Source organism: Nyctereutes procyonoides, unplaced genomic scaffold, assembly GCF_905146905.1.
Source record: "Nyctereutes procyonoides isolate TBG_1078 unplaced genomic scaffold, NYPRO_anot_genome, whole genome shotgun sequence".
NCBI lineage: Eukaryota > Metazoa > Chordata > Mammalia > Carnivora > Canidae > Nyctereutes > Nyctereutes procyonoides.
Genome location: NW_026575024.1, coordinates 23,492,703 through 23,504,685, shown reverse-complemented (window position 1 = coordinate 23,504,685; position 11,983 = coordinate 23,492,703). Strand labels below are relative to the sequence as shown.

Sequence of the window (11,983 nt, the reverse complement as noted above, 5' to 3'; positions counted from 1 at the left end):
TTTAGAACCACTGAGTGGAAAAGAGACAGATAAATGAAATTTACAACTCCAAGAAAATGTTTTGATTGATAGTTTAAGATTATCAAAAGGCTACGAAATAACACCTGGGTCTTAGAGGTAAGAGAGAGTCCTTTTTTTTTTTTTTAAGATTTTATTTATTTATTCATGAGATATACAGAGAGGCAGAGGGAGAAGCAGGCTCCGTGCAGTGAGCTCGATGCGGGACTCGATCCTGGGACTCCAGGATCACGCCCTGGGCCGAAGGCGGGCACTAAACCGCTGAGCCACCCAGAGTCGTCTAGAAGTCAGGCTTACATAGAAAATTAGACAAACTGCAGTTCTCTGGAAGGATGTAAGACACTCGGGCAGGGACCACTCGGTGCCAGACGTGAGTGAGAAACAGTGCCGTGTGTCCAAACGACACCAAGTATGCTAGGAGTGTTGTGTGGCCTGAGGCTGCTCGCAGGTTGGAGGTCTGAACGCCGGAAAACCCAAAACTGGTCGACGGGTAGATTTTATCCAGACCCAGGAGCAGGTTCCCCCACCGCTCACGCAGTTGCTAATTGTGTTCGGATTTGTGGGTGGAGCAGCGAGCAGGCGCACGAAGAACAAGGCCCCAGACACATGCGCAGTGTGTAATCTCGAAGCCAAGAGGATGATGGTTGAGGGCAAGATCTTTCTGTTACCAAGACTTCCCTTGCTCGAATCCAGCAACCCTGGCTGTCCTCGTTTCTGGCCAGGGAATCTTACACGTCTTAGTGTAATCCCACTGTTCCTTCCGGGCCACTCCAGTAAGTCGGCTGCCAGTACTCAACATGGCGGCAGGCCCCCCTCAAGCGGCGCTATCCGCCGCAGGGCTCCCTGCTCGGGGGGCGGGGCCGCCGCCGGGGCGGGAGCCTGGGGGCGGGGCCTGGGCCGCGGGCGGGCGCTGGGCCCCCGCCCCCCGCCCCCGGCCGGGCCTTAGTGGCTGCGTCTCCCACTCCCGCGCCGAGGATCACGCTGGAAATCGCGGGAGTCGAGCGTGGTGAGGTGGGGCCTCAGGGGTAGGCGGGAGGTGCCCGGGTTAACGGTCCAAGGCCCAGAGGCCCGCCCGCCAAGGGCGCCTTAGGGAATCCCGTTGGAGCAGCGGCCTCCCGTTTCCCGGGAGGAACCCGAGGCCCAGAGACGGTCTGGGACCCATCCTCGGGATTCCCGCCGCTTGCCTCCGCGTCCAGCTGCGGCCACGGCGCTGGGCTCCAATCCGCGGAGAAAGGGAGCTTCCCGACCCTGGTACCCCAGGGCTGCCGAGTCCGGGAGTATCAGGAAAAGGCGCTGTGCTCTGCTGCGCGTCTCGCTCCCAGAATTTTGCGGCTCCCTCTGCCCTTGGGGCTTTGCACGTGATCTGTCCTAAAGCGCAGTCCCACCCGCCGCCCGGCTCGGGAGCTCGGGAACTCTTGGTTCTTCAAATGTCGCCTCCTTGGAAATCTTTCCCGACCGCTTTCTGCAAGCGCCGTTGCTCCCACTGCTCGGTTCTTTAACCCGTTGCACCGAGTGATTTTTCCTGTGGCTCTTGTACAGCCGTGCAGTTGGGCCGTTATGCCTTCCTTGCCTTTTTCGTCTCTATTATTATTCCAGGGTCCGGCACATGATGATAAATAATAATATATCCTAAACAGTCACGAAGCGTCCAGTGCTACTAAATGCATTACGTGGGAAGGCCCGCTTAATCCTCACAGTAATTTCATGAAGCGGGTTGTTACGTCTTCACATTTTATGCATGAAGAAACAGGCATCACAAGATCATTTTGCCTAGAGTTCCACAACTAATGAGTGGAGCTGGGCAGTGAATTCTAGGATGTCTGTTCCCAGAGCATGTGATAATTTCACAGACTGCCTTTGGGTTTGATAAATGTCTATTGGATTGTTTTTTACTTTAACCACACGCTTATGATGTGCATTTGATTGAGAAGGCTTGGAAAGGAGAATTGTTGTTCCCAAATTACATATAGAGTTCCTGACAAAACCGGCGCTAGAACCTACTGCCAGCCCTGTTTGTTCAGGCACACTCTACCTTTCTTTGCTCCTTTGCTGCCAGAGCTGCAGACCTAGACCTCATCACTTCACAGCCTTTAGGAAGTACCTCTCACAGAGATGTGATTTTGTACTTCATGATTTAGGAGGCACTTTAATGTAATAGATTAACCCTAGAGTTTGGAAGCAGATTAGGGTTACATGTTTGCTCAGCTACCGATCATTTATGTCTCTTCCATTTTTTGAGTCTGTTTTCTTATCTGCAAAATTACGACAATGATCTCAAAGGTTTTTTTGTGAAGATTGCAAATAATTGTTTTGGGAGTAAAGTGCTATATAAGCTACATGATCTGTTTCTTACCTTTTAGGAGGTTATAGAGCTTTCAGCATTTTGTAAGACCATTGGTGATGTGGATCATATTACCTAATGCCTTACATTCTTTCATTCAGTCAGTCAAATATTTAATGAGTAGCTGCTATATGCCAGGCACTGTTTTAGGAGCTGGGGATATAGCAGTCAATAAAACTATTCTTGCAAGTATTCTTAGAAGTATATTACACATAATAATCAGATAGGGACAGATAACACCAGTGTTTGTGGAGGGGTCATGGTACTTTATATTGAGTGGTTAGGGAGCAACTTTAACTGAGAAGGTGATGGTTGAACAGAGACCTGAAGGTGGTAAGGGAGCAAGCGAATCAAGATAACTAACTGGAAGAAGAGGCCCGAAAAGAGTGGGCAGTTTGGTGCGTTCCCAGACACAAGCAGCAAGGAAGGCTGTGTGACTGGAAAGGAGTAGGAAATGGAATTAAAATGATTGGGGGCTAGGATCAAATAATTAGGAGCCTGTAGGCCATGAGGATGATTTTGGTTTTTACTCTGAGTAGCCATGGAGGGTTCTGAGTTGCATAATCTGTCACTGTTTTAAAAGGATCACTCTGATTACTCTGTTGAGAAGGAACAAATTTTAGAAGCAAGGGTGGAAGAATCTCAGCTGTCTAGGGAGCTTTTGCAGTCATCTAAATGTATTCTCTATTGCTGGGAAAAATATCATCCCCAAATTTAGCAGCTTGAAATAGCAATTATTATCTCATACAGTTGTGGATTAGAAATCTAGGAGCAGGGTGAGTGGCACCTGGGTGGCTCAGTCCCTTAAGCGTCTGCTTTTGGCTCAGGTCACAATCCCAGGGTCCTGGGATGGAGTCCTGCATCAGGCTCACTGCTCAGTGGGGAGTCTGCTTCTCCCTCTCCTTCTGCCTGTCCCTGCTGCTTGTGCTCTCTCTCTCAAATAAATAAAATCTTCAAAAAAAAAAAAAAAAAAAATCTAGGGCAACCCCGGTGGCGCGCGGTTTAGCGCCACCTGCGGCCTGGGGTGTGATCCTGGAGACCCGGGACGGAGTCCCACATCCGGCTCCCTGCATGGAGCCTGCTTCTCCCTCTGTCTGTGTCTCTGTCTTTCTCTCTCTGAATAAATAAAAAATAAAATCTTAAAAAAAAATCTAAGAGTGAGGCACAGTCAGGTTAAACATCTGACTCTTGGTTTCAGCTCAGGTTGTGACCTCAAGGTTGTGGGATCTAGTCCCATGTCGGGCTCCACGCTTGGGATTCTCTCTCCTACCCCCTCTTCTCTTCCCGCTTATGCTCACTCTTTGTTTTTCAACATAAATAAGTCAACCTTAAAAAAAGAAGTCCAGGAGCAATTTAGCCAAGTGTTTCTGGCTTAGGATCTCTCAGGAGATGGCAGTCAAGTTGATGGCTGCTTTGCTCCCAAGATGTTTCCTTACTGCTAGACCTTTTCACAGGGCTGCCTGAATGTTCTTAGGACGTGGTAGAGGGAGTGAAAGAGAGAGGCTGTGGTGTCTTTTATGACCTTTTCTTGGAAGTCATTTCTACTTTATTCAGCTTCATTAACTTTATTCCAGTTCCTACTCCGGGAGAGAGAATTAGGCTCCGCCTCTTGAAGGAATAACAAAGAATTTGTGGGCATACCTTAAAGCCACCACCAGCAGAGAGAGTGGCTTGCCTCAGGATGGTGGTGGTGAGGGATTGAAAAGTGATACAATCTGGAAGAGCCAACAAGATTTGCCAGGAGATTGGTTACAGCGTGTGGGAGAATGGAGTACATAAGACCGCAGGCTTTGGGCTTGAGCAGCCAGAAGGATGGAATTGCCATTTACTGAAATGGGGAAGATTGGAGGAGCAGAAGTTCACTTTTGGACAGGTTAACTTTGAGGTGCCTGTTAGACGCCCATGTGGAGAAGATAAATAGGTGTCTGGTTTAGTCTAGGAGTGTGACTTTCTAGAGGGAAGTGTGGGCTGGGGAGGCAACATGGGGAGTCATGGTGTAAGTCATGAAACTGGATGAGGTTGCCCAGGAAATGAATGCAGATGGAGGCGAGGTCTGAAGCCTGAGCCCTAGGGCCTCCAACCTTATGGAGAAGATGAAAAACCAGCAAAGGAGACTAAAAGGAGAGGCTGGAGAGGTGGGAGGAGAAAAGAGAAAGGCCTCGCTTGGCAAATTTACAGAAGGGGCTACATACTAATTTTTTTTTTTTTTTTTGGTTCCCAAGTTTTATTCAGGAACTCATACAAAATATTCCAGATAAATGAGTTTTAATCCTCATCTTCCTCCTCTCCCTCCTCCTGGTTAATCTGGAAGTAACGCAACCAATCATGTAGATTATTCTCCTTCAAATATTTTTTGGTGGGATATTTCAAATACCTTTTGGAAAAAGTCCCCTCAGAAATTACAGTAATCTTGCTCTTGGTTACCACCCCTCCACTGAGATTCCCAGCTTTTCTATTCACTTTGATTCTCTCTTGAAGAAAGTGCTCAAAATTGGAGCCTCCATGATTCCATCTTTTACAGGGTGGGTGCAAGTAAAGGGTAAACCTCAGAACTCACCTCTTTTTTCTTAACCACCCCCTTGCCACAAGGTTTTTCACGGGTGCCATGGCATACTGGAGGCAGAAAACATGCAACATTTTTGTGTGTGGAATAAGAAACAGAAATTGTTTCTGCAGACAAATATATGTAGTTTCTTTGCTCAGGAAGTAAAATGTTGTGCCTTTCAAGCATTTTTTATTTTTTGCTTTAAGTGACAAATTCTATTTAATGATACTAGTCCCCATCCTAGTCCTTGCAGTATATATACCTCCAAGTCTAGGTGGTGTCATTTCTATATTAAACTTTATTTAAATACCCCTTTTGGAATTTCGGGTGAGGGGGACTAAACATAATGTATATCACTCTCTGTTACTTTCCCTCAGTTCAGAGGTTACTACCCTTCTGGTCTGGTTCCTAGCAAAAGGAGGTCGTCTTGTTCCTGTCTGTGACCGACTGCCAGGAACTGAGTTCCAATTCATGAGCATTTATGGGATAATTTAATTCATAAAAGATGAATGCATAAAAGAAGTGACTCTTTTTCCTTTTCCTGTCTATTCAGTGCTTTACAGTTTGCAAAGCACACTGACATCCATTATCTCACGTGAATGAGATCCAGTCTGTTACCATTTGCCAACTACTGACCTTTTCTTTGTCTGGGGGGATACTGAAACCTACCTGTCTTGGTACTCTGCTAGTTTGTTCTCTGGCAGATCTGACAGTGTTAATAAAACAGTGCTGAACTGCATCTTGAGAAAGCTCAGAACTAAATCTCAATTTCAGAAAGATCCCTGATGTAATTTTTCTGTTCATTCCCGCTTTAAAAAAAAAAATCTATTTATTTATTTATTTATTTATTTATTTATTTATTTATTTATTTATAACAGACACAGAGAGGCAGAGACATAGGCAGGAGAAGCAAGCTCCCTGAGAGGAGCCTGATATGGGACTTGATCCCAGGACCCCGAGATCACCATCTGAGCCAAAGGCAGACACTCAACTGCTGAGCCACCCAGGTGCCTCCACTCCCTAATGAATTTAAGTTTTATGGGGATTTTTTTTTGTTTTAATCCTAAAACACTTCAATTTTTTTTTAAAGATTTTATTTATTTATTCATGATATATATATATATATATATATATATATATATATATATAGAGAGAGAGAGAGAGAGAGAGAGAGAGAGAAACAGAGACACAGGCAGAGGGAGAAGCAGGCTCCATGCAAGGAGCCTGTTGTGGGACTCGATCCTGGGACTCTAGGATGACGCCTGGGGCCAAAGGCAGGCACTAAACTGCTGAGCCACCCAGGGATCCCACAAATCATTAAAAAATATATTTTATTTATTTATTCTTGAGAGACACAGAGAGAGACAGAGACATAGGCAGAGCAAGAAGTAGGCTCCCTGTGGGGAACCTGATGTGGGACTCCATCCCAGGACCACAGGATCACACCCTGAACTGAAGGCAGATGCTCAGCCACCCAGGTGCCCCTCAAATCATTTTTAAGATAAATTTTTTTAGAACAATTTTAGGTTTATGGAAAAATTGCATAATACAAAGAGTTCCCATATGCCCTGTACCCCATTTCCCCTATTAGTAACATCTTATGTTCATATGGTACATTTGCTACGGTTCCAAATCATTTTTTGAGGTAAATGGGGCATATAAACAAAACATAAAATAAAGTTACTGCATTTCTGGAGTCCTCAGTTTCCTTATCTGTAAAATGGGAGGATTGGACTAAATTTTTATTTTTTTAAATTTTGATTTATTATTATTTTTTAAAATACATTTAAAATTTTTTATTTATTCATGAAAGACACACAGAGAGAGATAGGCGGAGACATATGCAGAGGGAGAAGCAGACTCCATACGGGGAGCCCGATACAGAACTCAATCCTGGGACCCCAGGATCATGCCCTGAACCAAAGGCAGATGCTTAACCGCTGAGCCACCCAGGCATCCCTCAACTAAATTTTTAAATAGCTCTAAAATTTTTGAGTTATCAGTTGAAGTAAAATAATCATGTAATTCTGATATAATTCCACTTCTTTACTGAAGTATTACTATCACCTTCCCAAATAATGTATACATGTTAACAGCAGCCTTCTTTTTTTAAAAAAAAAAGATTTATTTATTTTAGAGAGAATGCACATGTGCGTAGGGGGAGAGGGAGAGAGAGAAAGGAAGCAGACTCCCCTTGGAGTCTGGAGTAGGACTTGGGGCTTGATCTCACGACCCATGAGATCATGACCTGAGCCAAAACCAAGAGTCACACAGTTAACTGATTGAGCCACCGAAGTACCCCTATGTGTTAAGAGCAGCCTTAGCCTCATCCTAAGAGATGGTTTAGTAAGAGAATTCTGGGGACTGTGGCAGAGCTGCCTGTAGAGATATAGGCTGAACTATATGACATTATCATTTTTGTAGGTTAAAGAATGGGCTAATATTGACAACTTTGTATTTGGTTCAACCAAATATCGAGGGGGTGAGGGGAGGAGGGAGGAGGAATTCAAAGGAGGAGGAGAGGCCTCTCAGACTCCCAGCACATACAAAAGCCCAGCCCAGCCCAGAGCAGCCCTAATAGTATTAGAGAAAAGGCCCATCAAGTCCCTTGAACCTTGAAGCAACTCAGAGCTGCTCTTGTTGCTGGCAGTGTTGGCAGCAAGAGTGGTTTCCCAGCAAGTTTGTGCCTCCTACTAGCAGAGAGAGACTGAGCCATCATTTAACAGAGACACAGTGTGAGCTGGTTGACACAGCCCTGGTGAAAAGAAAGAGCAGAAAAAGAAGATCTTTGGAGTGTGAGGGAAGACTACTCATTCAGGTTAGAGGCTAGGAAGAGGCAGTCTGCGGTGTTGGTGCCATTCTACTCTTCTTACTTGATGCAGTTTCCTTATGGTCTACTTCAAGCTCTACAAACTCAGCTGTCTTCTGTTGTCCAGGAGGTAATGTAAATTAGTAAACTGAGTTTTCTTCTGTAACTCCTATAAGAAAAGCAATAGCACAAGTTCAATGATCAATGACAACTAAAATCTGCTATCAGTGTGAGGGAGAGAATAGGCTGGGGCTGGGGGTTGGTGTGTTGGGGTAGAGACTGATAAACTAATGAGAATATGTCCTGTCTAAGGGGGAAGACACATATAACTGCAGCTGGTTGTTACCTTGTAGGAATACAGGTCACAGTTTGCTAGATACTCGGATTTTCCAAAAGAGCCAGAAATAATTGTTTTTTTAAGATTTATATATTTATTTATTTGAGAGAGAGAGAGAGCACTTGAGCATGAGTGGGAGGGTAGAAGGAGAGAATCTGAAGCAGAGTCCTTACTGAGTGCAGAGACAGACACAGGGCTCAATCCCATGACTCCTAGATCATGACCTCCGCTGAAACCTGAGTCAGACGAATGCTCCATCAACCCAGGCACCTCAGAAATAAGATTTTTTTTTTACATGCATTCTCCCAATGGTAAATGTTTGTACCTACTTTGAATTCTTAAAAGCTTGATATAGGCCACATAATGGCTGAAAAGAACCAGCAGGCCACACTTGTAACCTCTGCCAAGGATTTAGACTTGCCTGGAGTAGAGGCCTACATGGATTTCTTCAACCTACTAATGACCAAAATGAATTAGATAGCTTTTGCTTTTGAGGAATTTACAGATTAGTAGAGAAGATAGATAAATAATAATGATAAAATGTAATTTAGTGAAATGTAATTTAGACTATATATTATATATACAGTTAAATATATATAAATTTCTTATGTGTAATAATTTCATATACATAGCTAGAAAAGTGATTAACTCTTCCTGGGTATATCTGGGATGAGATGATAGGGGGTGGCATTTGAGCCAGGATGTAGGAAATCAACAGTTTGGTGCATTAAAGGGATTTGGGGCCTTGAAACTCCCACTGTACATGGAAATGTTAGATTTGCATTTGCTGTATATACCGCTTTCTTCAGATGTTTATACTGATGGGCTGCTGGCTGGACCAAGAGGGCATCTCTAATATTCTATTTTCTTGATAGGTAATTGGAAAAACAAATATTCCTTAACCCTTTTGGGGTTATGCCTCAGGGTTAATTAAATGAGAACTCTAACCTACCCACCTCCTCCCAGGTTATTGTGTGCTTTAGAGGCCTCAGAAACTCAGAGGTCACATGGCTGGTAGCCCTCATTTTTAGATAAGGGGCTGAAAGAGAAGTGGTATGTCTGAGATCACAGAACCCATTAGAGGCAGAGCTTGAACTGGCATTCCAAACTCTTCCTGACCACTGTGCTTTCCCCTCTCCTGGGGATCTCTCAAGGTCTCTGGTTAAGCTGGCGTCCCTGCTCTCCCCATCTCCCCTCCGCCCCTGTGGGTGACAGGTTGCCCTGATTTGGCCCAGCTTCTGCTGGGTGAGGAGGTTTACTATCCTGCTGAAGCTGATTGCTCATCCCCCACCCCCTCTCTCTTAATGGATCTCCTGCCTGAAATGCCTGCTACTCCATTTCTTTGTCAGAGAGTCAAACTTGCTTGTATTCAAATCCCTAATCAACCAAATGCCAATTGTATGAATTTGGGCAACTTTTGTTTAACCTTTCTAATTTCTTAACTGAGGTGTAACCTTTGTAAGCCTCAGTTTCTTCATCCATGTACAAACAGTTGTAGTATTACCTACACTGAAATGTGATAGAAAGGCATTGGAAGGTTTCAAGATTCTTGTGATGACAAAATGACATAGTGCAGGTAAAGCAGTTAACTGTGACTGACCTGTAGACAGGTCAAGGATTAATTATGACAGGATTAATTATGACAAAGATTAATTATGATGATGATGATTTGCACAGTTCACAGACCAGCAGGTTAGGTTTAATGCCCTTCCACTATTTTCTCTTACTGTTCTATACTGCTTCTGTTACGATTACATATACCACATTGTGTTGTGATTGTGTCCTTCTCCTCTGCTAGACTAGAAATACCTACAGGGATTCATCCCATAGATGTTTATTCGGCTCTCTGCCAGGCACTAGGGATGCAGTGGTAAACCAGGAGCTCTTGATCTAGTGCAGAGTCCCAGAAGGAAACATTGGTCCTGTGAGCTTGTCTAATGGTTCCCAATAGATTTGGGAGTGATATTTAGTTCTCACCCCACTTAGAGATTAGGGTCCATGTTAGTATTTTATTTATTTATTTATTTTAAAAGATTTTATGTATTCATTCATGAGAAGCACAGAGAGGAGAGAGAGAGGCAGAGACACAGGCAGAGAGAGAAGCAGGCTCCATGCAGGGAGCCCGACGTGGGACTCGATCCCGGTCTCCAGGATCACACCCTGGGCTGAAGGTGGCGCTAAACCGCTGAGCCACCAGGGCTGCCCCCATGTTAGTATTTTAAAGGCTCTGATGGGTCCTGTAATAAAGGAACCCACTTACTTTGTCCAACCCAGCTTTGCCAGACCTACTATTTGGTGAGTAAATTTGAATCACCTAGACATTCTTTTCAACTCCTCTGTGTGCTTTCGTCCCCAGCTCAAGAGGCACTCCACATGGCACAGCAATGATTAGAGACTTTACTAGGAGTGAGCAGCCTCTGGCCAGATAAGGGATTGTGAGCTTACCTGTTTGGTGCTCCCATGGAGACGGGAGGCCCTGGGTTGAACAATATGAAGCCCCAGTCACTGCAGTTGGTGCTGGAGGAGCAAGTACTAGCACTACAGCAGCAGATGGCAGAGAACCAAGCAGCCTCTTGGCGGAAGCTGAAGAACTCCCAGGAGGCCCAGCAGAGGCAAGCAACCCTCGTGAGGAAGCTGCAGGCCAAGGTGAGGCAGCTACCCTTGCAGGGAGGCAAAGAGAACACTGCCAAATGAATGCTGAGTGTAATGTGGGATAAGGGTTCTAGGAGACAGAACCATGTGGTGGGAATGTCCCTAAACAGCCTCTCCTGTGATGCTCACAACTACTCCATGAGAGGTATATCCTGTCGTTTTTAAAGATGGTGGTCACAAGGGCTAAATTAGTTGTCTGTGTTCTCCTAGGCTAGAGCTAGGACCTGGCCCTGTGTTTTCTGGTTCCAAAGCCAATAGGCACAGAGAGTATGTTTAACTGACCAAATAGAAATGACAAGATGTATGGCCTTACCCCACTGTTACCACCTAGACCCTGTTCACAGCAGATTTGCCCCAAATCCTCCAGGACCTTTGGTTTGGGCTTTTTATACCAGCCATGACCATCACCACATCCTGCTCTGTTTGCCTCAGGTGTTGCAGTACCGGACCTGGTGCCAAGAGCTGGAGAAGCAGCTGGAAGCCACTGGGGTGAGTGAGGCTGTTCTGTGTTCCCCCTGTGCCCTGAGTGAATATACCTGTAAGGACAGCCCTATTTGCTGACTGAGGGAGGTTGTGGTCTGATAAGGCGGTGTTCGGTGGAAGTCTGTCTTCAGCCCTTGAGAGCTTTATCACACAGATACTTTCGTTGGACTGGCTATTCCAGGCCTGTCAGACGCCAACCCTTGGCTCTCTAAGGACAAAATGCAGCTTCAGGAGATTTAATCAGACTGGAAAGGATATGGTATCAGAGGGAAGAAATGCATTTTTCCTCCAGAAGGTGTCAGTGTTTATCTGTCTTAGATGTGGACCTTTGCAGGCCTAAACTTGTTTGTGGTAGAGGGATTTACTTGTGCCATTGGCTGGGTAGAGCTGACTTTGAAAAAACCATTGCCTTTGTTCCAGCTCCCTCTCGCCACCTTCTCACATTACCCTCAGAAAAGTTCTCTCAGGAAGGAAAGAACCAAAACTTAGTGAGCACCATTCTATGTAGGCCAGGCACCATTAGACATTGTCAGATAATGATGTCACTCAATCCACAAGGCAACTTTTTTAGAGGGATGGTGTTTCCTTCATTTTGTAGTGAAGACTTTGTGGCTCAGAGAAGCTGAAAAACTTCCTGAGGTCAAAAATGTAGTGTAGTAGAAGTCAAGGCCATTAGTGAAAGCTGTATCTCATGCTTCTTGGGCTGAAAGCTCTTTTCACTACCAAATGCCATGTTTGAGCAGATGTCACAGGTTCACTCTGGGAGGAGGGGATGCCATGGATTTACCTTCAGGCTGT

At 45.0% G+C, this 11,983-nt stretch overlaps 1 protein-coding gene and 1 pseudogene across 7 annotated transcripts in view; one reads left to right on the top strand and one right to left on the bottom strand.

Moving 5' to 3' along the window:
* Positions 1 to 920: 920 nt before the first annotated feature.
* The window catches only part of CEP250 (centrosomal protein 250), a 48,528-nt gene continuing 37,465 nt past the window's right edge, over positions 921 to 11,983 (top strand). For 6 of the 7 annotated variants that reach the window (XM_055300364.1, XM_055300347.1, XM_055300356.1 and 3 more), the window contains exons 1-3: positions 921 to 1,029; positions 10,407 to 10,696; positions 11,135 to 11,191. In XM_055300364.1, the coding sequence (XP_055156339.1) occupies positions 10,511 to 10,696; positions 11,135 to 11,191 (243 nt within the window). In that variant the 5' untranslated portion in view covers positions 921 to 1,029; positions 10,407 to 10,510. The remainder of the gene's footprint in view (positions 1,030 to 10,406; positions 10,697 to 11,134; positions 11,192 to 11,983) is intronic. The other variant, XM_055300337.1, reaches the window with a different exon arrangement.
* LOC129493852 (60S ribosomal protein L22-like) lies at positions 4,335 to 5,029 on the bottom strand (annotated as a pseudogene).